Source organism: Danio rerio, chromosome 5, assembly GCF_049306965.1.
Source record: "Danio rerio strain Tuebingen ecotype United States chromosome 5, GRCz12tu, whole genome shotgun sequence".
Classification (NCBI taxonomy): domain Eukaryota; kingdom Metazoa; phylum Chordata; class Actinopteri; order Cypriniformes; family Danionidae; genus Danio; species Danio rerio.
In genome coordinates, this window is record NC_133180.1 from 29,155,856 (window position 1) to 29,179,096 (window position 23,241).

Below are 23,241 nucleotides of genomic sequence, written 5' to 3' on the forward strand. Positions count from 1 at the left end.
ACTATACTATTACTGTACTTTTATTATTATTACTACTATTAAAACCTTTCTTTAGCACAAATATCATTTTTGGACGGGCGACACAGTGGTGCAGTAGGTAGTGCTGTCGCCTCACAGCAAGAAGGTCGCTGGTTCAAACCTCGGCTCAGTTGGCGTTTCTGTGTGGAGTTTGCATGTTCTCACCTCCGGTTTCCCCCACAGTCCAAAGACATGCGGTACACGTGAATTGGGTAGGCTAAACTGTCCGTAGTGTATGAGTGTGTGAGTGTGAATGAGTGTGTTGATGTATGTTTCCCAGAGATGGAAAAGGGCATCTGCTGCGTAAAAAAAAAAATGGATAAGTTAGCGGTTCATTCCGCTGTGGCGACCCAAGATTAATAAAGGGACTAAGCCGAAAAGAAAATGAATGAATGATATAATATAATGTATATATATCTGTTCCTGAGCATCAAATCTGAAAATTGTGTGACGCTGAAGATTACAGCAATGCTTACTGAGAATTCATCTCTGACATCACAGGGATAAAAAAAAGAAACACAATGACATTACGAAAGAAAATTACATAACATTACAAAAAAGCAATCTTAGTGTTTGGTGGTGCATTTTTGACAGAAGTAACTTTTACAGTACCTCTATGGTGGGTCTCTCTAAACCCACACAGGATATTTGCAAAAGGAAATGTGTGATGTCAGAGACATTAATGTGGTTTTCTTGGGAAGTTGAGTCACAAATACAGAAAACTCCACAAATTCAGCACAAATATACAACAGAAAACAGACCATTCAATGCGTCTTACTCTTAACTAACTCTAACTAAAATGATAAACAGGTAGAAGTTGTGCTTATAACCAGTGTTGGGAAAAGTTATTATTGACAGTAATTCATTACTATATTGAGTTACTTCCCAAAAAATTACTTTACTTTAGATGGAAAGTAATGAGTTACATTACTTTTGAGTACCTTTTTCCATACCTGCCTGAGGCTTGATCTCTTTCAGAACTTGCAGGGTTTTTGTCTTCTTTTTGAAATAGAGGAGCTCTGCATTTATTAATCCACTGTATAACCTACACCTTGTTTACCATAAAAAAAACATTAATAAAAAAAATAGAATAATGTTACCCTCTAAGAACTTCCTGATGCTATGCATGTCATTTATAGAATAATGAAAGTTTATAGCAATGTTTTTGCTACTTTTGTATTTTTGTCATATTAGTTCGGTGAAATCACTGTCGATTGAGACAATCCCCTTTTCTTCTATGTGTTCAAAATAATGAGAACACTTCCATTACAGAAATAAGCAATAAGCAAGCTATTTTTAAAATCATATTAATCCATCTAAAAAGTAACTGGAGTTACATTATTTATTTATTTTTTCTAAGTAACGTGTTACTTGTTACTAAGAAAAGTAGCATTATTATGTAACTCGCGGTACTTGTAATGAGTTACCCCCAACACTGCTAATAAGTACATGGATCAGTATTTTCATGTTGTGGCGACACTGTCAGTAATGTGGGCCACTGAAGTCAATGGTGACTGTCATCACAGCCCAATGATGCTGTTGGGGAACAGCACGGAGTGGCACGCTTTATCCCCGACCCGCAGAGCTTTGTTACTCAAGCGGGAATCATCCAGTAGTATTCATGATGAGTAAAGCACACACATGCAGTCTTTGTGTTTCCAGCAGCAGATGCACAATCACAGCCCTTTTGCTTTTACAACCTCACTAAAAAGCAAAACGCTTAGATTGCAACCCTTTCTATGTCTGTCTGTTTCATTCAAAATCTTTCATCCAACGTTCTTGTTTATCATTCTGCGATTAAAATACAGAAGAAAAAAAGACTTCAAGAGTGATTTCTGCAGGTTCCTCTATGAAAACTTACAGGGAATTGAAATTTTTTGAAGCTTGAGTAAAGATATAAGCTGATATTCAATAAATCAATATATCGTGATAATAAATGTGCACAATACAAATAATGTGGACCCTTCCAAATATAATGAATAAATGTTTATTATTTAGGATTTTGGAGATCTTTTGAAGAAAATTCACAGTGTATAGCAACGGTATTTAAAATAAAGCCCAATGCATGGAGACTTAATGGGTTGGCTTCATAACTTTTCAGTTTAATCTGGTCTACTACTGTCACCGACTCGGTCCCGGTCATTCCCCTCGCTGGCCAGCAGAGGCCGCCATCTCCGGATTTTAGCATTACATCATCCATCTACACTGATTGCGCATACACCTGATCTGAATCTTGTTAACGACCCACGTACCTCATATAAGCCGCACTCAAACACTCAGTCAGTGCGAAGTCTTGTTCAGCCCCGGCCAGCATTACTGAGTGTTATACCCAGCCTGATCTCTTGTGTACGACCCCAGCCTGTCTCTTACTTTGCTTCGCCTTCTGCCTGCCCACGACCCACGCCTGATATACGGACTCTGATTCTTTCTGCCTGCCCTCGACCCAAGCCTGATACACGGACTCTGATTCTCGCTCATTACCCTCCACTCATGCCTGGTAACTCACTCTGTGTCTGTTCATCATCATTCTTGATACCCCTACTACTACTGTGTGTGTGTGTGTGGGGTGTGTGTGTGTGTGGGGTGTGTGTGTGTGTGTGTGTGTGTGTGTGTGTGTGTGTGGGGTGTGTGTGTGTGTGGGGTGTGTGTGTGTGTGTGTGTGTGGGGTGTGTGGTGTGTGGGGTGTGTGTGGGGTGTGGGGTGTGTGTGTGTGTGTGTGTGTGGGGTGTGTGTGGGGTGTGTGTGTGTGTGGGGTGTGTGTGTGTGTGGGGGGTGTGTGTGTGTGGGGTGTGTGTGTGGGGGGTGTGTGTGGGGTGTGTGTGGGGTGTGTGTGTGGGGTGTGTGTGGGGTGTGTGTGTACTCGGGTGCATGGTGTGTTTGAGTGAAGTTGTGATTAATAAATACTGCATAATGGATCCCTCCGTGTCAGTCTCCTTGTTACAACTACATGATGAAATATTGATTGACAATTGTTTAAATTCTGACTAATTTATAGGGCTATTATACGCTAGCACTGTGCAATTAGATTCCAATAGTTACCATTTGTTCATTTAGAACTTTACTTTTTTTTTTTTTTTTTTTTTTTTATTAATCTTAGCTGAGTGTTTTGGGGACTACTTAATTGTTTTATATTTGATCCACTTAAATTTGTAAAACTTAAGTTAACTTAATTTGTGTTGGGACAAATGTAGGAATTGTGTGGAACCCAGCATTTTTTACAGTGTTATATTTTATTAAATGGAGTAAATAATAAAACTCAGTTGTATCATTTTAATTAAAACTACTAGTTATACTGTAATGATTCTGGAATTCTCACTGGTAACTTTAATCCATTTAACTAACAATTACCAATGAGGCTTTATAGTAAAGTGGTACCTGTTGTACTTCATAATCATTTTGCAATTAAATTTAGTTGAAACATGTTTACCCTCAACATGTATAAAGCCATATGTAAACATGTTTTTGTTATTATACATGTTAAAGTAATCTTTAATAAAGAGAATAGTGCATGGCATGATAAAAGGCTTCAGCAATTAATTGCAGCTTGATAATGTTTTACCTTCATAAGCATACCAAATTGTAAAACCCAAAAATGTAAGGTTACTCAAACCATTTGAGGAAACCGATTGCAACCAACCATAAGTTCAAAAACTAATCCTAATGAGTACTGTGAACTTACTCCCTCTGAGTAAACGAAGCAATTTGAGCACAGTTAAACCAATAAATGAAGAGAACTCAAACCAACTTAGCACTGTAAACCCAATAAGTTAAGGCAACTCAAACAGTTTGAGAGGAATATATTGCTACAAACCATTTGAGTTAAAAAAAACTGGTCTAAACGAGAACTGTGAACTTACTCCATTTAAGTTGAAGTAATGAGGTGTTTAACTCTTTACATTTAACACTCTTTTCAAATGAGTAGAATTAACTTTCAGCAAATTTTGAGTCAACTACACGTTTAATTTGATAAAGTTGACTTTGGTTTTACGGAGTAGAATACATTGTTCATACTGAAAATAATAAATATAAACCAACAAACATAACGTCCTGTTGATGTTTTAGGACCAAGCTGCAAGCCAAAGCTTCCTCCTGTGAGAAGCTGATTTACATCATCTGACAATTTCATCTAGACATCAATCATGTAAACTTATTTAGAGACAGAAAACACACAAGTTAACAATGCAGTGAGTGAAAATATTCAGCAGTGGAAGTAGAGTCAAACTCCCACTTACTGTCAGAGGAAACAGACACTATCTAAGTGGAGCTGATGTCTGGCACTGGAGAGGAGACTCTGGGTTTGTAAAATATGAGGGTCAAAGGGAGACATTGACTTCAAGTTTACACAGCACGTCAGAGGATGCCGTCACAAGGCCCGCAAACGGACTTGACACGCACATGAGAGGAATTTCCCTCTTAACTTTTACAGGAAGACACAACTAGCATGCACAAATAACACATTCTGCAAACTGATTTTTTCCTTTCATTTTTGGACCAAGCGAATAGTTACAAGAAGAAAAAAATAATAAATCACAGCTCTAAAACTCATGTAAGCACTAATTTGAGAATTTTTTTTTATGCTGTTTGAACTCTTATTGACAATGCAGACTTTCATTCACAGCTTATAACCTAAAGACTGCTTTGACTCACTGATCAGGTAAACTCCACAAAGTTGAAGTGACTCACTGCTTAACACCAGAACAGGAAACAAGTGGTGTCGACAGCCTAGAGATGTTTAAACCTTAAGAAATATCTGATTTTAGATTTCCCCTTTTTGCACACAAATTAAATGTGGTTTTAATAAAAAAAATTGTAACTGGTTCAATTGCTCATTTTTCTCTTTTCAATTATGCTTTACGTTACCTGATAGTTGCCAAATTTTCATTCTTTACATGTACGTTTATTTTAGTATTTATCCTCACTGGCCACTTAATTAGGTACAACTTACTCGTACCTAGTTTAATTGACTTTAGCCTTCAGAACTGCCTTAATCCTTTAGGGCATAGAGTAATGGATCCATGCTTTCATGTTGTTGACGGCAAATTCTGACCCTTCCATCTGAATGTCGCAGCAGAAATCGAGACTCATCAGACCAGGCAACGTTTTTTCCAATCTTCTATTGTCCAATTTTGGTGAGCCTTTGTGAATTGTAGCCTCAGTTTTCTGTTCTTAGACGACAGGAGTGGCACCCGGTGTGGTCTTCTGCTGCTGTAGCCCATCTGCCTCAAGGCTTGACATGTTGTGCGTTCAGAGATGCTCTTCTGCATACCTCTGTTGTAACGAGTGGTTATTTGAGTTACTGTTGCTTTTCTATCTGCTTGAATAAGTCTGGCCTTTCTATTCTGACCTCGGATAAGGCATTTGTGCCCACAGAACTGCCGCCCTCTGGATATTTTTTCTTTTTCAGGCCATTCTCTGTAAACCCTAGAGATGGTTTTGCGTGAAAATCCCAGTAGATCAGCAGTTTCGCCAATACTCAGACCAGCCCGTCTGGCACCAACAACCATGGCATGTTCAAAGTCACTTAAATCACATTTCTTCCCCATTCTGATGCTCAGTTTGAACTGCACCAGATCGTCTTGACCATGTCTATAGCCTAAATGCATTGAGTTGCTGCCATGTGATTGGCTGATTAGAAATGTATGTATGTATTTATATATATATATATATATATATATATATATATATATATATATATATATATATATATATATATATATATAAATTGTGTGTGCATGCAATAAGGGTACTTCTTTTTACTGCCTCAGGGCAAAATTGGGTCAATTTTTACTTGATAACAACACTGAAAAAACATTACACGAGCAAAAGAGCCATTTTTCACAAATTTAAAGCATGTGGGGGTGATCACAAATCTGATACTGATGTTAAACAACCATTCAATACAGCAACAAACTAATACCAAATGATTTATATTTTAGACAAGACAATTTTTTTGTTTTGCCAAACAAACCAGAACGAACCATTTGTTTGTCTTAGAGCAACACTAACAATGTTTCTGTCCTGAATTAATCTCTTTTAGTGACATTTTTTATTAAATACTAGGTCAACCCTAAACTAGCCAAGGCACTTCGCAAAATACGTTTAATGAATGTGTTGTGGTGAAAACATTACCTAACATGCAAATTAAGATGAATATTGCGATATCAATTGATCCTACAGATCCAGGGACATGACAAGAAGCATGAGACAAAGACTTGAACATATTCAAATGAAAGCCAGAACAGTGATGATACAGACGGCGATAAGAAGTCACAGTGATGTCACATGCTGCTCAAGTTCACACCAAAGTAAATCCGCTTTCACTCAAACCATAAGCATCAACGCATAGCATGTCGTGCAATTGTTTTTGTGCATTCTTTTTATCCACATTATGACAAGTTCTCCCTCTCCACACAGGGTTTCTGGAATTGGTGTGAACTGCAGAGGCAGTAGCTGTAGTCTATTCCAGACTGGATCTGTTGGCGTCGCTCCAGAAATCTCCCCCTCACATTCTCTCCCACTCTCTTTCTCTTCACGAAACAACACTCAGCACAGTGGCATACCAACCAAACATCAAAAAATGTCAAATGTCTTTCTTTTTTCCATCTCTATCTGTCTGGTGTTGGAGCTGTGGTTTCAGCATGTCCAAAGCAGCATGCTGAATTGATCAAGCTCAAATGCGTGCATGCACAAACTCAATTATTTAAGCAATTTAGGTGTGATGTCTATTTGTAATGAGTTTGTTGGGACTGGAGCCCACCTGTCTGGGAAAAAATCAATCAAAGGGACAGCAAATCTAGTTTCCTAACCATAACCATTTTAAACAGAGACTGCTTTGTCTCTATATTAGGCTGCAATCACAAACAGTGACAATGTAACTGCGATGCAGTGCAACTTATATCTGCTGAATTCATATATCAGTGATGATCACATAGGCCTGTATGATATTAAAAAAAACTGACATTGTGATATTTTGACTTTCTGCAATATACAGTATATACATCTTTGTATGCAAAGAATTTCACCAGATAACATAAATAGCTCTATTTGCAAAAATATTATAATTTTCAATTGATTAGCATAATTTTGCAGGAGAGTGCAACTGCATAAAATATATAATAAACAAATCTCATGCACAGAACAATACTATTGTGTGAAGATAAACATATTTGTGGATTTAAAAGTAATTTAATAGTTTTCAGATAAATAAAACACTGTATAATCTTCATTGTGTAAATAAATAAATACAACTTCATACGGCTGCACAATAATGGAAAAAAACTAATAATTACTTGTGCCCAAATGCTTTAAACTCACTTAAATTGTTTACTCAGCTACAGGCCTTAAAAACACATGCAATTGATCAACTTAAAATTTACTATAATTAAACTGAAATGACACCTAAATTGTGATGTGTTCTAAACTGTGGCTCCTGGTCAACTATAATCCCAAATCCATATTGCAGGTTCTGCAATGAGACTATTGAGCATTCACACATTGCGAAATCGATGCTAAAATGATATATTGTGCAGCCCTACAACTTATCTTTGTTATAGATACATACTTGCCTGAAATGCCCACAAAGTCTTCTGCCCTAAAAATGCATGCAAAGGATCAATTCTTTCTATAATGGCTACATTTAACTATTAAATCATTGTGCAATTACTCTTCATTTGACATTGCAGACCCTACGATGTGACTATTGCAGATGAGCACATTGCAATATTGACCCTATGAACACATCAAATTTATAGCATGAAAAGCTTCTTTTGTTGAAGTAAAACATTTTAAATATGTATTAAAACTAGGCCTTATTAACTAGATGTTATTAAATCAGATGTTTTGAATCCTGATAATTACTTACAGCATTTAAATTTAGCACTGTAGAACTATACATACATGGCTATTCATTTTTACTTATCTATCAAGCATACATCTCTTATGCGTATTTAAGCATGTATTTGGCAGGAATTAGGTAAAACAAAAAGTTTTTTTAAAATATGTTTTCTATTGGAATACGTAAAGCAAATCATGTTATGTCTATATTGAAATACAGGATTTTTATTTTGCCAGTCATGCAATCTCTCTGAAATCATTAGAACATGCTCATTTATTACACAGTGCAGCGTGTATGTGTGTGTTTATATATATAGACAATAGATGCAAACGCCTGTAAGTGCTGTCCGAAATTTACTTCTAAAATTAGCATTTTTCTTAGGCTAAAGTAAATTACGATTAAGTAAACTCACTTTTATGGTGAAGAATAGTTTCTTTTCAATGCCTTTAAAGTGAAATAACCAAACATAAACATGGGAGGCTGAGAAAAATGGTTATTTTAGAAGAGGATTTTACTATCTGAACTCTATACTATATCCTGAAAACAGTTGTGCTGCTTGAGGAATAAGGAAACAATGATTCTTTTTAAAGATTATTTTAAGAACATGTTTTCAAAATAGACTTTATGGTAACAGTGACTTTCAGTTCTGATTTATTTGAAGTATGCTTGCTTAATAGAAGTATGAATTTCTAAAAATTTATATTTTTAAATTTCCCAGTGATGAGTTGCGGCTAGAAGAGCATCCGCTGCGTAAAAACATATGCTAGATAAGTTGGCGGTTTATTCCGGTGTGGCGACCCCAGATTAATAAAGGGACTAAGCTGAAAAGAAAATGAATGAATAAATAAATTTTTTAAATAAGTGTATAAAAAATTAATAGCAATTAACCAACCCAATTACAGTATATCTGGAATTGTTGCTATGTTTGCATTTCACAAGTCATCATCATGTACAGTATCTGTTTGTATTAAGTGTGTAGCGACACTTCTGATGTTATCAGATGGATTGAGTCACCGATTAGAAACCTCTTATGTCATGTATGCAACTCAATGCCAAGCACATCTCAAGGCTTCATCAACATAAACATTACGCACTTCCTCACATCATCTTATCTTCACAAGTTTGAGTTTTTGGGCTCATCTACCCTCAGCTTTGACCCATTACAACAACATTACATTTTGTGTCTCAAGTCTGTACCAACTACATACATCTATGCTGTACTTATTTGTGCACAATGAATGCAATTTTAAGAGAATTATTCCTAGAGCTTCCTAAAAACATATGTTGTCTCATATGAGAGGGGAGGGACAGGACAGGGCTGTGTACTTTTGGAAGGAGATGGAGGGAGGAAAGCTGTTTTCCTGTCTCACACCAAAGGGCAGGGAGGATCTCAGTGATGTCAAAACGAGGGCACAGACTGAAAGATATACACTCTCGTGAACGAAAAATTGTGCTGTCCATAAAAGGAAAAAGTACCAAAGACAGTTATATATTTCTATTGGAAAAATGTCACTTCACATCATAAGAGAGACATGCATTTTACATTCATCAAATATTCAAGGATGAGAACTGAGGGTATGTTTTTCAACCCGATACACGCAGCAGCCTTGTCTGAAACACTGAGTAATGAGTCTAACCAAGGCAACAATATCAAGTCATCGGCTCTAGAGATGATGCATGAACATCTATTCTGCAAGATTCTCTTCATGACGTGCTCAGCATGAATCTGCCAACTCATTCCCAGCAATATGGGTATGAGAGAGAGGTCAAGCGCAGATTATCAAACCTCTCTAATGAGCCAGACATCTCTGATTGAGTTCCAACATTACCAAACAAATTAGGCAAAGCAATGGCAAGGCTACATAATGTTCAGGGTTGCACTAGTTCCACTCAGACTGATGTTGGTCCACCCAATCAGATGAAAGTTAATAATCACTATAATACAAGGAAGAAAAAAATAATATCAGGGATCCAACACTATGACCATTTGGGTCAATACAATTAACTCTTTATATTTAGAAGCTGATAATCCATACAAATTTTGATATTAAAAAGGGAGTTCAACCAAAAACTTTTATTTTCTCACTGTTTCACTCAGTGGTTCCGAACCTTTATGAGTTTCTTTTTTCTGTTGCACACAAAATAAGATATTTTGAAAATTGCTGAAAATATTTACCATTGATTGTGGAAAATCAAATAATATAGAAGTCAGTAGCTTCTAGCTTTCTTCAAAATATTTTCTTTTATGTTTAACAGAAAAAAAAAAAAAAAACTCAAAGGCTTGAAACAAGTAAGTGGTAAACCATGACAGAATGATATTTGGGGGTAGACTATCCCAGGTAAAAAAAGTGCACTAAAATGCATCTTATTTAAGTATACTTAGTACACTTTTCAGTAATGTACTAAAAGTGTTTGTTTTCGCACACTAATTTTGTACTTAATGTACTAAAAGATAGTGTTAAGTATATGTTAAGATAAACTTAATAACATCTAAGTGTACTCAACTGAGACACCCTGAAATTGAACTAAAATGTGCTTTTAACATACTATATCTGTATTTTAAAAAATATATATTTAGTTACAACTAGAAATACATTTGAACCCTACTTTTAAACATTTAAATATATTTATGACTAATTTAAAGTATAATAGTAATATATTAAAATAATATATAAATTGTAAAAAAAAAGTGTGCTAAATACTGTATTAAAATTATTTTGGGAAAATGTACTTCTACTACAATACATTAGTAATAGATTTTTAATAAAGTCAATTTAATGTAAACTTAAAATTATCACACTCAAAATCAATTTAAGTGTTAATGATAATAATGCATTCATATTACGTGTACTTAAGTACAAGTTTTGGGAAAATGTACTTCTACTACAATACATTACTAATAGATTATAATAGAATACATTACTAATATTTATGTATTAACTTATTTTAAACTTAGGATTAGTATGTAAACAGTGTACTAAAAATCAACTCATGTTTGAAGCATTTACAGCACATTTAAAAAAAAACACACTAATAAAACTCTTTTGGATGTTTTTTCTGTAGTGTACTTTATTGTAGTACATTAAAAATTTATTTAAGTATTACTGGTATTTAGTATGCTTTTGTCAAGTGTACTAAAGTCCCACTGAAGTATAAACATACTTTTAATTAGGATATTTATAGTGTAAAACCATCAAACTTTCATTTAACACAAAAAATAACAATGTACTAAAAATTTATTTGCGGGTATTTAAGTGTATTTTAATTGCATTTAATTATATATTTTTTTCACCTAGGACCCCTTTCATTTAAATGATAATAATAATTCCTTATGTTTTTATAGAGCTTTCTGGTCACTCAAAGCTTTTTAAACATTGGGGGGAATCTCCTCATCCAACACCATTGCGCAGTATCCACATGGATGACGTGACGGCAGCCATATTGCGACAGACCGCACACCACACAACAGGCTTATAGAGATGATATACACTCGCTTGGTGGAGAGGAGACAAGAGTAATGAAGGCAATTATGATATGGGGAGGGTAAGGAGGCAATGATGGTCAGAAGCTAGTGGGCAAATTTGGCCAGGATGACAGGGTTAAACCCCTACTCTTTTTCAAAGGACATCCTGGGATTGTTAACAACCACAGAGAGTCAGAACCTCGGTTTAATGTCTCATCAGAAAGACTGAGCTCACTGACAGTATAGAGCCCCCTTCACTATACTGGGGCATTAGGACAAACACAGACCGCAGGTAGAGCTCCCCTTGTGGTCTCATTAACATCACTTCCGGCAGCAATCTAACTTTCTAATGTGGTCTCCAATGCATATATCCATATAAAAATAGCAAATACAGTGGAGTGGACAACTCATTTTATATGTAAAAGCCTTAAATGCAGAATTAAGTAATGTGCATGTACTACATGAGGTGAGGTAATAATCCAACAGATGTGATAGCATTAAAAACAAACTGTGAAACTAACCCACCAGAATATTGTGCATAATAAAATATGTTCTTGATGGAGGAGCGTGACTCTTCCAATTGTGCACTTCCATTATGTAATACATAACATTAACGTTAATCTTAATAACTTTTAAAAACATTTTTTGCCAAAACATGTTAATGATATTTTAGCTGTTGAACTGTTTTAGCTGTTTAAATCAAAAAGACAATTAAGCCTCTTTCTGCAAAGTCCAAATTTCTGACCTCGCCAGCAGAGCAAAGTAATGCTGAAAACCAGTTCTTTATGACACATGCAGGTGTATACAGTAGCAGCATAACTAACTGTTTCATCTGTTGACAAAACACTGATTAATTTCCAAGCATTGTTACTTACTGCACTGGTTTAATAAGCTATTCATGTGCATCTTGGTGTGGGTGGAGGGGAGGTCCGTCTGAACTCAAAACACAGACAAACTGGGAAGTGCCTATATGACAGAAGCTGAGAAAAGGGACACACAGAAGCAACCATGAACAGACACACAAAACACAGCAAGAACTTACAAACATTAAACACATTTTTCTGACAAGACATCTTAAATGCAACATGAACTCTGATAAAGTCTAAAATCACATTGCATTGTACGAGACAGAAAGACTTGAAATAGTTATTATATTCCAGTTTTATCTCTGCTGCAAACTGTTCATTTGCTAATTGAGTACATGAAAATGACAGACGGGTGAGTGGGTGGATGGATGAGCAAGATGCTGTTGACAACCAGAAATGGTTTACATTTTTAATATGCACGTGCGTTTGTCTAAAGAATCATTTCAGACTAACAAACACACACACATAACTAGAAAATAACCAAAAAAAAAAAGCACAACACCACAGCACTCTGGGGAAAAAAACATAAATCAATGGGTTACTTACAGCAGAAAGCACCCCGGTGTTTTCACCTCCGCTGCTGCTGTTGATTGATTGCTGACCGATCAAATAGTATCGACTATAAACCATAAACAAGTTCTAGTCGGAGACAAACCGGTGGCATCGCTTCTACTGCGCTTCTTGGATGGACTCCATTTACCGTCAGTCACTCAAGCTGACTGTCCTCAAACACTCACTGAAACACCCTCCTTCAGCTGCTCGACAGGGTTTAAAGCGGTTCAGCCTGGATGACAAATACATGTTTAATGGACCGTGTGTGTGTGTGTGTGTGTGTGTGTAGTGGGAGCCAGTTGCCATGACGTCATAATAGTTGCGTTCTGCTCCACCCACCTGTTGGACCACTTCAAAGCAGAGTTGTTTGGAACTGGGCATAGTTTTGATTCAGTGACTCGAATCTTCCGAATCTCTTCACTGTAAATGTGTGCACTGCGTTTTCCTCTTCAGTGGTCACATTTATTTAGTTTTTTGCCCACTTCTAAGCATTTATCTAATAGAAATATAATAAATTATACTCAACGTGTATTTTAATTGAGTACACATCCATTATTTTCACACATCCATAAATAATTCTTACTTTTTATATGTAGGTTGTTCACTTAAAAGCCATGTCGTTAAAATGGATAATAAAACATACTGTTCATTTACTCAGTTGAATTAAAAATCTGACTGGCTGAACACTTTTAGCTTAGCTTAGCATAAATCATTGAATCGGGTTAGACCATTAGCATATCACTCCAAATGTTCCAAAATAAGAGTTTCACTAATTTTCCTATTTAAAACTTGGCCTTTTTTACATGTAAGACTGACAGAAAATCAAAAGTTGCTATTTTGGGGTTGAAATGGCTAGGAACTAATCTCATTCAGGTTTAATATTAAATGAAACTTGTGATAAATAAAATGCAATAACTGCTTTTGAGTAAAACAAATCAACAACACATGCAGGCAAAATATGACCATATTACACAATAGCTAATAATAATAATAATAATACAATACAATTTATATATACAGTGCCTTTCCAAAGCTCAAACTATATAGAGAAGCTATATTTTAAAACAATTTAAAAAAAAGAATTCAAACAAACATTTTGCATACGTTCTCATGAGAGAAAGCTGAGAGAAAACATTTAGAAATTTGCTCAGAACTGTGGATTAACCCGATGATGGGCAATGGGCAAAGCTAGTGTTTTTCAGTCAATGATGAACTTCCGGTGAAAGCTTAATTTGACTATTTTCAATTTCATAAGGTTCCTTTTACAGCATAAATGTAGTAATGCAATTCACATATAATCAGTCAAATAGAATTAAGCATTCATTTGGTTGTTAAAACATAAAAATGGACAAAGGACAGTTTAAACGCATGCACCTTCATTAGCAGCAGGTTACCGCTGAAATTCAACAAAGAATTTAACGCAGTGCTTCTTGCTTGGTCTGATACCCACTTTATATCATATTTCAGCCAGGCACAGTGAAGATCTCTGTTTTTTTTTTTTTTTTTTTAAGAAATCAGATCTTGAACGCTGTGATTTTGTATGGGATGACAATTAACCGGAAGCCCTGGGGCTGGCTGACTGAAATTAAAATCAGTGTGCATATACCTCATTGTACTGTACTTTAGGAAGCATCAAAAAGCATTTGTTTTGGAATCATGCTGTGTACAAAGATCCAATGATAATTACTAAAAATCTATTATAAAATGTTCTGTATTTTTATTCTAAATAAGCCATGTTCAAAGCTGTTGTAAATTATGCTGCTTTTATGCTATGTTGTAATTATAATAATTAAAATACAGATTCAAACACAACTTATCCATTTACAATTATTTATTACGAATGACAGTCAATATCCCTTTAAGGCTATTTGTATTCTATAGTCTTTGTGACAGTCGACAAAATGAACCTGCATGAAAAAAGTGCAGCATGTCTTACATTCAATTCACTTAATGAAGACATCTACATTGGCAAAGGCTAACTTCACAATTTAAAAAAGTCACAATCTGCCATTGTTCTCAAGTCACCTTAGATGAACTGAGGCGAATTAGGCTATTAACCTAATTAATTATTTAATTTTTATTTATTTATCTTTTTTTTTTTTTTTTTTTGGCTGACTGCCTCTTTAAGAAGATGACTCGCTCCAATCCGAGCCGCTTCCGTCAGTGACTCGTTCAGAGCCGAAAATGAATCAATGGCAGTTCGTTCGTTATAAAGATTAGTTTATAAAATACAGATTTAAACACAACTCCGGCTTGGTAACACACCTATGATGCTTACAGATACGGACTATGAAGACTACATCTGGTTTGTAGATAAACTGATAATTTACAGAAACAAAACAAAAGCAACAAAGACAATTCAGCCAAATGCCAACTTTAATTAAAGGACTTAAAATTGCTTTTTATTGTGTATATAAAAGCGAAATGCTTTGTGTCTGAACAGCAGATTTCCAGGCGCTAACACACCACGTAATGCAATACTAATCCTATCTGCTACATTATACAGGCTCTCAGGCTGGTACATTTACAGGACATCATTATGCAGCACAGAGCTGAGTTGATTATAAAATATACACCAAATATCAAGCATGCAATCTTTCAGTGAATAATGCATTGCTAAAGTGCATCCTGAAAAAACTTAAAAGCTATTTCCTCTTGACATTACTGAGGAAAGAGCGCCCCCATTTGTTTACATTTTGCACCTGACTTTTTGTGATCTGCTTGATGATCAAATGTTCTATACCGAGCAACTGTGGCAATAAGGACAAAATGCAGTCTTTAGCTGAATAAGTAAAATTTTATGTATTTAAATTGTAAATATCTGTCCAATACTCTTTTATATATTCATTATACAGTAGTCAACATTTGAAGTGAAGTATCACTTTTAATCAAAGTTGTCCTAAAACTATTGAACAGCATTCATTCTTTTCCTAGGACAATTTTTGAAAACCATTTTTGATTCACTTCAAATGTTGAATACTGTATATGTGACTCTTAACCACAAAACCAGTGGTTATACTTCACATTAAAGTCAAATACATATGCTTTCCACAGATGCATATGTTATGATATGACAATATTTGGCAGAGATACAAGTATGCAGTGAATATAAATAATCAAAAAGTTTCTTTAATATATGTTTACAGCAGGACATTTATGAAATATGTCATGGAACATGATCTTTACTTAATATTCTAATACACACACATAGAGAAAAAAACAGGAGCACAAGCATTTAGTTTAAACAAATGGAGCTTTAGTAGGGCACATTATTTAGCCAATAATCTGCCAATAAAAAGAGACTGTCATTCATATTAGGACTTTTCACCTTCTGTGAAAAAAAGCCTTTCTGGGTTTCTGTTATCTAAAGTTTTTCTAATCTCCACTTTAACCCAGTAGATGCTCTATTTCTATTTGCATAACAATGACTATTTATGTTTATTATGTGTTATTATCAGTGTTGGAGGTAACACATTGCAAGTAATGCAAGTTACATAATGTTTATTGCCAATTGTATATTGTTTTGTTTTTTTGGGAGTATGTTGTTGTTGTATTTTGCACTGTCTGTATTTTGCACCGTTTGTAGCCAGCACCTAAGCATTTCACTCATTATAGTACAAGTGCTGCTTATGATGTGACTATAAAAGTGATTTGATTTGATATTACTTTACTAAGTAATGAGTGAAGTAACTCATTACTTATAAACAATAAGTAATAATATATGAGTTACTTTTTAGTTTAATCCGCTTTTAAAAACATACATTGCTGAATTAAAATTAAAGTAGTCAAAATGCAGTCCATGAGAATGTGTTCATTAATGAACGCATCAAAGAAAAGGAAAAGGGGATTGTCTCAATGAACAGTGATTCTATTTAAGACAAATAGTACAAAAGTAGTAAACATTTATTTCTCAAAGAGATCAAGCCAGGTAATAAAAAGTAACAAAAGTAACACAACTAGCTATTTTGGGGGGGGGGGGGGGGGGGTAACTCAATATTGTAATGCATTTCTTTCAAAAGTAACTTTTCCCGACACTGGTAATTCTTCTTCTTCTTTGGCCTTAGTCCCGTATGATTGCGGGGTCGACTCTTTGGAACAAGTCTCTATTTAGACTTGTCCATATGATAACGACTTTTTTTACACATTCCGGCCGGCCTGTCGTCTGGGCCAGTCACCCTCATACACTACAGACAATTTAGCCTACCTAATTCACCTGCAGCATGTCTTTGGACTGTGGGGGAAACCGGAGCACCCGGAGGAAACCCACTCGAACGCAGGGAGAGCATGCAAAGCCGCGGTTCAAACCAGCGACCTTCTTGCTGTGAGGCGACAGCACTACCTACTGCGCCACTGCTTCGCCCTTTCCCAACACTGGTAATTATTATAATTAATTTTTTTCTATTTAATTATAGTGCACTGGTAATTATATAATTAATTTGTTTTCAACATGCAAAATGAGACTTCTGAAAGTCATGCCAGATTCGAATAAGATACTTTGGCTTAAAACCATTGACTATAATGCGTGTGGCAAAAGTGCATCTTTCATATTTAAGTCTGCGCACCTCAAAAAGATTTCGAAGTCCTAAAAACTGTGTTGCATAAACTGGTTTTACACCCAGCACGTCCAGACACAACCCCACATAGACATCTTCAAGTGGAATTGGTTGCACAAATCTTGAGGCCCATGATATTTTTCCAGCCAGGTCAGTGGAAAAAACATAGGCAGCTCCAGAAACGTATGGTGGATACCAGGATTTTGGGTAAAGGTCCTCAGAGATGTACCATTTGTTGATGCTGTCCCTGTGAGGAATTGCATCAGAAATGACCGATCCAGTGATGTAGTCTTTCCTTGATTCACCCTGGCCATGCAGGTAGTCCACCAAGTAATGGACATTAAGAAAGATATCAGCATCAATCTTCATGGCATACCAAGCACTCTGGCAATAAGTTGCTACCCAATTCATAATCATCATTGTTTTGATTGTCAGATTTTGGTAGCTGTCCACAAAATCCATCTGAATAATATCTCCATGTTCCTTGCTCTCCTTCTGAAGGTGTTCCTGCAATACTGGGTCACTTCGTGCAGGCTGACCAACGACAAACAAATGCAAAATACTCACACCAGGAACTAAGCCATCTTGACCCCATGTTCTCCTGATAGCAGTCCTCGCCTCTGCGTCTTTGAGGGTAACTGGGATCATCAGAATTAAGAAAGGAGTTTTCTTCTCACACACTTCTGGCTGGTTCAGTATAAACCTGTATGTTGAAGGTGAGATCACTTTATATAGCTCTTTAGAGATAGGACTATTTCCCGGAACAGACGGATCAAATACTAAACTGTTAAAAGCGAAGAAAACAAGTGTTATTAACCCAGCTAAAGCAAGGTACGTGAAAAGTTTGAATCGCGATCGTTTTCGCATGGCGAGATACAAGCTTGAGGGAAGTTAGAAGAGTTCCGTGTCACGCTAAACCAACCTCGGTCGTATGCTCGGCAGAAACGCCCAACGCCCAGCCCCCCTGACACTTGTTTTGACTCGTAACCTTTGTAAAAGTGAACGAATAATTAGTAAATCAACTGCTATCCCACTTTTAAAGTAGTTTCATTTTGTATTTTTTATCTGTGGACTTCATTACAACATGAACTAGCTAAGCTGAGCTAGATTAATTATTTGAAATATTTACAGTATCTCGGGGGAGTGTTTTATGTAGAGTTGCCAGATTTCATTGGGATATACCGTGTACAGAAGCGAAAGTGTGATTTAATGAGGAGATACATTTCTTTAATAGCAGTAGCAAGATTAAGCAAATCATTTTATTATTATTAATAATAATAAAAATGTTCACAAAACCAGCACCATTATTAGAAACTCAGGTAAAAATGTATTTACTTGTTTAAACGCATTTCTTCTCGCACAATCTGGCAACGCATGATGTTACGAGGAAAACATCTCTGCTGAGGTTTAGAGGCTAATCGGTCTTTGTCAGTCACGTGCGTTTGTTGTGTGTGACGTCACAACTGCGCCATTTTTGAGGTATCGCTTCCCGAGACAACTTGAGAGACATAACGCAAGAGTGATATATGGTCAAGCTGGAGAAATACAAGGAAATCGGGAGCGCGTGGTACCGCAATAAACTAAACAAACATGCCAGGGACCGTCATTTTGATAAACTGTCTTACATTCAGGATCTAGATCCGTTTGAATGAACTGCAAGCCAATGGAGTGCGCTGCCGCCGCCAACCCCTCATTGCTGATAATAATGACATGTCATACTGTATATCATCAATGTCTTAATATACATTGTTTTAGTTTGAACACCATTAAACCACAGTAAGTATTTCTAATTATGTATTGCAGTTTTCGTTTTACTTCATTACCGTTAGTTACATCTAATATTTACATTTACAAACTATTTGATGTTTGTATCCAAAGTATTTTACAAATATGAACAATAAACATAACAGACGTGACGTCGAGCACGAATGTTAATGTAGTACATGAGGAAGCAGATTCAAAAAGGAGAATGAAGAGCGCAGTCTTAAATTGACAATTTTAAATATTTACGATGTCATCCGACAAAAAGTAGTTATTATTTTTCGCCTCTATCTGGCAACCAGGTTACTGCGAATGAATTAGTGTTTAATTGTTATATAATATTATTTAGTTTGACAACCAGATTGCATGGTCACACTTATACTTGAATGACATAAAATTTGCCACAGCTTAAAAACAGCAATAGCTATATAACAGCTTTTGTTAAAATGTAACAGATTATATGATACATTGTATCAAAGATTTGTCTTTTCATGAACTACTGGGTGAGGCAAAGTGTTAATATTTAGATCTATAATGTTTAGCATGACTAATCCATAGAGGATAGCAGCTAGTATAGTGAGCTAAAACCAGTTTTTAAATAACTAATACACTGTAAAAAATAACTTGTGTGATAAATTAGTCATGACAGCATAGGTTTTAGTTCATGGTAACAGTTGAACATAACAAAGTTAATCATGTTCTAACTTAATTTTAGAAGTCATGCAAGCTGTTTTAAGTCAGTTTATGGACTCACAAGGTTAATTTGATCCAGAAATATTTCAGGCAACCAGGATTTTACAGTGTAGTTTAAAGATATAGACTATATTCATTTATTTATTTTATTTTCAGCTTAATCCCTTTATTAATCAGGGTGACCCACACAGCGGAATGAATCACCAACTTCTCCAGCATAAGTTTTATGCAGTGGATGACCTTCCAGCTGCAACCCATCACTGGGAAACACCCATTCACTCTCATTCACACTTATACACCACGGACAATTTAGCTTACCCAATTCTCGTATAGCACATGCCTTAGGACAGTGGGGGAAGCCGGAGCACCTATGGGAACACGGGGAGAACATGCAAATTCCACACAGAAATGCCAAATGAGGCTCGAACTAGTGACATTATTCTGCTGTCACAAAAAATGTAAACAATAATTATTAAACAAAATCTGTTTTATTGTAAGAGGGGTTACAAAGAAACACCTGTTGTACACCCATTTAATAAACAAACAAACAATCGAACAAACAAAAATATTCAAATACCAAAACGAGACATAATTTACACAGGTTTGTATAGGGTCAGTGGTTTAGTCAATAGCAGGGTAGGGTCAAACACGAAGACTTATTCTGTATATTAATTCTTTTTTTTTTCTTGCAAACAGAACTTTCATATAAGGCTATGTTTACAACAATTCCAAAAACCCGGCTGTTACTTTTTCTTTCTGAATCTTGAACATTACACAAGCTCATAACTGGCGAACACAGCATCGCTTAAAACCAAAAAACTGAACATAGGTCCTGCCTTAACTTTTGTTTCTTTTAAATCTTTCTTTTAATAACAAGCAACAAATGTTCTTATGCTCTGTGACTGAATGCCAATAGAGGTATAGGGTACAGGAAACACGACAAAAGGTGCATATAAATGAACACTTCGCAGTACTGTAAAGGTTCCGGTTCTGGAAACTGATCAGCAGAATGCAAGATTTTGTCGGAGAGAGAAGACAGAGAGGATGGGTACTTCGATTTATCACAGACAGCCAAGAAAGAGGTAAAAACAAATAAAATATCCGAGAGCCTCCCCACTAGATTTTTTTAATCATGTGCTTTTAAACTTCTCAACCTAACTGAGAAAATAACGTATTCAGGATAAGGCTCTAATGCAAAAAAAAAAAAACACCACACACAAACATTCAACTCTCTCCACAGTAACTGTATGCGATACAAAGAATAATATCAGTATTTTTTAAAACTTGAAAGCACCAAGCCAAACTCAAAATCTCCTCTCTGTCTGCATTGTGTTTTATGTTATCGGAGGGTCTGTCTTTGGTGTGCTTATGATGAACAGGCACAGTGTGTAATGTTTACCACTTCACTATGAGTCTATTGGTTTACTGTCAGATTGATGTGGACAGAAGTGTATACACATACACGACCGTGTTAGGACTTTAGCTTTGAATGGGAGGTGGGGTGAAAACTTTTGTTGTTGAATTTGTTCTCCATGAACAGGCGAGTGTAGAGAGCAGGCCGGGCTCCTGGCAGTGGCTTTGGTAGATGAAGGGGATGAGATGATGCAGGAGGAACTGGGGCCAAATGGGTTGGTTGAATCCAGCTGAAGTATAGTGGTTTATGATCGCTTTTTTCTTCCCTCAAAGTTCCTGAAGTTGGCAGGTCTGATCTTCATCTCTGCAAACTCAACAGAGTGCTCGTGACCCTTCCAGTGGAACCAGTTTACACCCTGGGGATGAAATCATTTACATTATGTATACATTTCATAACCTCATCAATAGTCTTTTAAAGGGAATCTGTCTGTAGAAAGCATGTATGAAATGCGTACCTTGCTGTGGCTGTTGTCTCCATATCTGCCCATTATATTTACTCGATGACAGTTTTTATACCAGAAAGCTCCCTTATATGACAGAGCACAGTTGGTGACCGCTATATCATTGTCATTATCGTAAGTTGAGAATGGACGGCCGTGATGATATGTCATTGAATCACCTTTAAAAAAGAAACAAAAAGAATCATGAAATAAGTCAGCTACCATTGATTGCTAATGTATTGGAGACTTACTTTTAGTTGAACAGTTGACATGTAATTCCAAAGTTACCGAACTCTATCATAAGTCATTACTAAACTTAGTAATAAGAACTCAAACTCAAGTCATAAGGAATGATTAAGCAAATACTTCTGTTAATAGTGCTAGGAACTGTGCAAAAGTTCCTCCACCTAAAAAGGGACCCTCAAAATAGTTTTAGCGTCTATAAAGCTTAGTTCACTGGAGAAATGAACTCTATAGAAGATCATTTCTCTAATCATTTGCACTACATCAGCCAGTAGTGATGTCCTAATAATTTTATTGGTTTACATGTATCTGTTTTGGTATTATATAATGGAAGCTGCTGTTTGAAATTATTTTTCTTCGCAGCTTGAAAACGTCTTGTTGAGAGTACATTTCTATCAGTATTACTATTAGATTACAGTGATCTACTTTTTATGCACACACTACTGAATGTTTTTTTTTTTTTAATTGGATATTGTTTATCATAGTGATAGTTAAGATTTGTCACTGGTTCAAGTGCACACACACACACACACACACGCACACACACACACACACACACACACACACACACACACACACACACACACACACACAGGCATCACTGTAATTTATATGAAATGACAGAATGGACCTCATTACATTTGAGGTGAAAACAACATATTTTAGTTTTCAGTTGTAAAGCTTTAGTTGGTAAATTACCAAAGTATATATATATATATATATATATATATATATATATATATATATATATATATATATATATATATATATATATATATGGTTACTGGTTAGAGTACTGTTCAAATACTTACAATACCAGATCGGCAGATATACTCTTACTTAAGATGTCTTTTTTCCACACAAAGTTAGGTTGATCTGCATTCTCCAAGTATGCTCCAAATGTATGAGCTTCAACATATACTACTTATGAAATCCGCACAATCTATTGCAATTTTTATAAATATTTTAAAGACTCAGTTTAGAACAGTGCACGTTTTAACAATTGATTATGGTTTATACAATTTTTTTTGTGTGTGTCTATGTGTTTATGTCTATTTATTTTTTTGTAACTTTGTCCTATGCTGCCTGTCTTGGCCAGGACACCCTGGTAGAAGATATCTCAATGGGACATTCGTGGTAAAATAATTAAACAAGTAAATAAATGTTTTCAACAAACAAACTGAAATAATAATAATAAAAACATTTTATTATTAGATCTAGACAATAAAGTAAAACCTGCCTTAGTGCAATTTACATGTTTGCATTCAGGGCTAAACAAGAGGGTTATGTCTAAAAATACTTAATAAATTAATTTGTAGTTGCACATCATTTTAAATAATCACACATTCAAACACTGGGTACTAAAAAATAAGAACATTTATAGGTTAGGATTATTAGTGGTTTA

General features: G+C 35.6%; 3 protein-coding genes across 11 annotated transcripts in view; all 3 read right to left on the minus strand.

The window, feature by feature from the left end:
- Positions 1-13,176, minus strand: part of zgc:162952 — a 29,139-nt gene extending 15,963 nt beyond the window's left edge. Inside the window, 2 exon segments of one of the 2 annotated variants that reach the window (NM_001089574.2) lie at positions 12,191-12,295; positions 12,728-13,176. In NM_001089574.2, coding sequence (NP_001083043.2) covers positions 12,191-12,221 — 31 coding nt within the window. In that variant the 5' untranslated portion in view covers positions 12,222-12,295; positions 12,728-13,176. 2 annotated transcript variants of the gene reach the window in all.
- A 1,919-nt stretch (positions 13,177-15,095) lies between these two features.
- b3galt8 (beta-1,3-galactosyltransferase 8) lies at positions 15,096-18,219 on the minus strand. The gene has a single exon (XM_068221440.1). The coding sequence runs from the start codon at positions 18,151-18,153 to the stop codon at positions 17,176-17,178; it is 978 nt and encodes a 325-aa protein (XP_068077541.1). The 5' UTR covers positions 18,154-18,219; the 3' UTR covers positions 15,096-17,175.
- Positions 18,220-20,209: 1,990 nt separating this feature from the next.
- Positions 20,210-23,241, minus strand: part of tncb (tenascin Cb) — a 129,666-nt gene continuing 126,634 nt past the window's right edge. For 6 of the 8 annotated variants that reach the window (XM_068221089.2, XM_021475994.3, XM_073949760.1 and 3 more), the window contains 2 exons: positions 21,609-21,772; positions 20,210-21,509 (listed from right to left, as the gene is read on the minus strand). In XM_068221089.2, the coding sequence (XP_068077190.1) occupies positions 21,399-21,509; positions 21,609-21,772 (275 nt within the window). In that variant the 3' untranslated portion in view covers positions 20,210-21,398. The remainder of the gene's footprint in view (positions 21,510-21,608; positions 21,773-23,241) is intronic. The other 2 variants (NM_130907.2, NM_001312916.1) reach the window with 1 other exon arrangement.

Coding starts and splice junctions, on each gene's coding strand:
- b3galt8 (XM_068221440.1), bottom strand. CDS start 18,153: ATGCGAAAACGATCGCGATTCAAACTTTTCACGTACCTTGCTTTAGCT.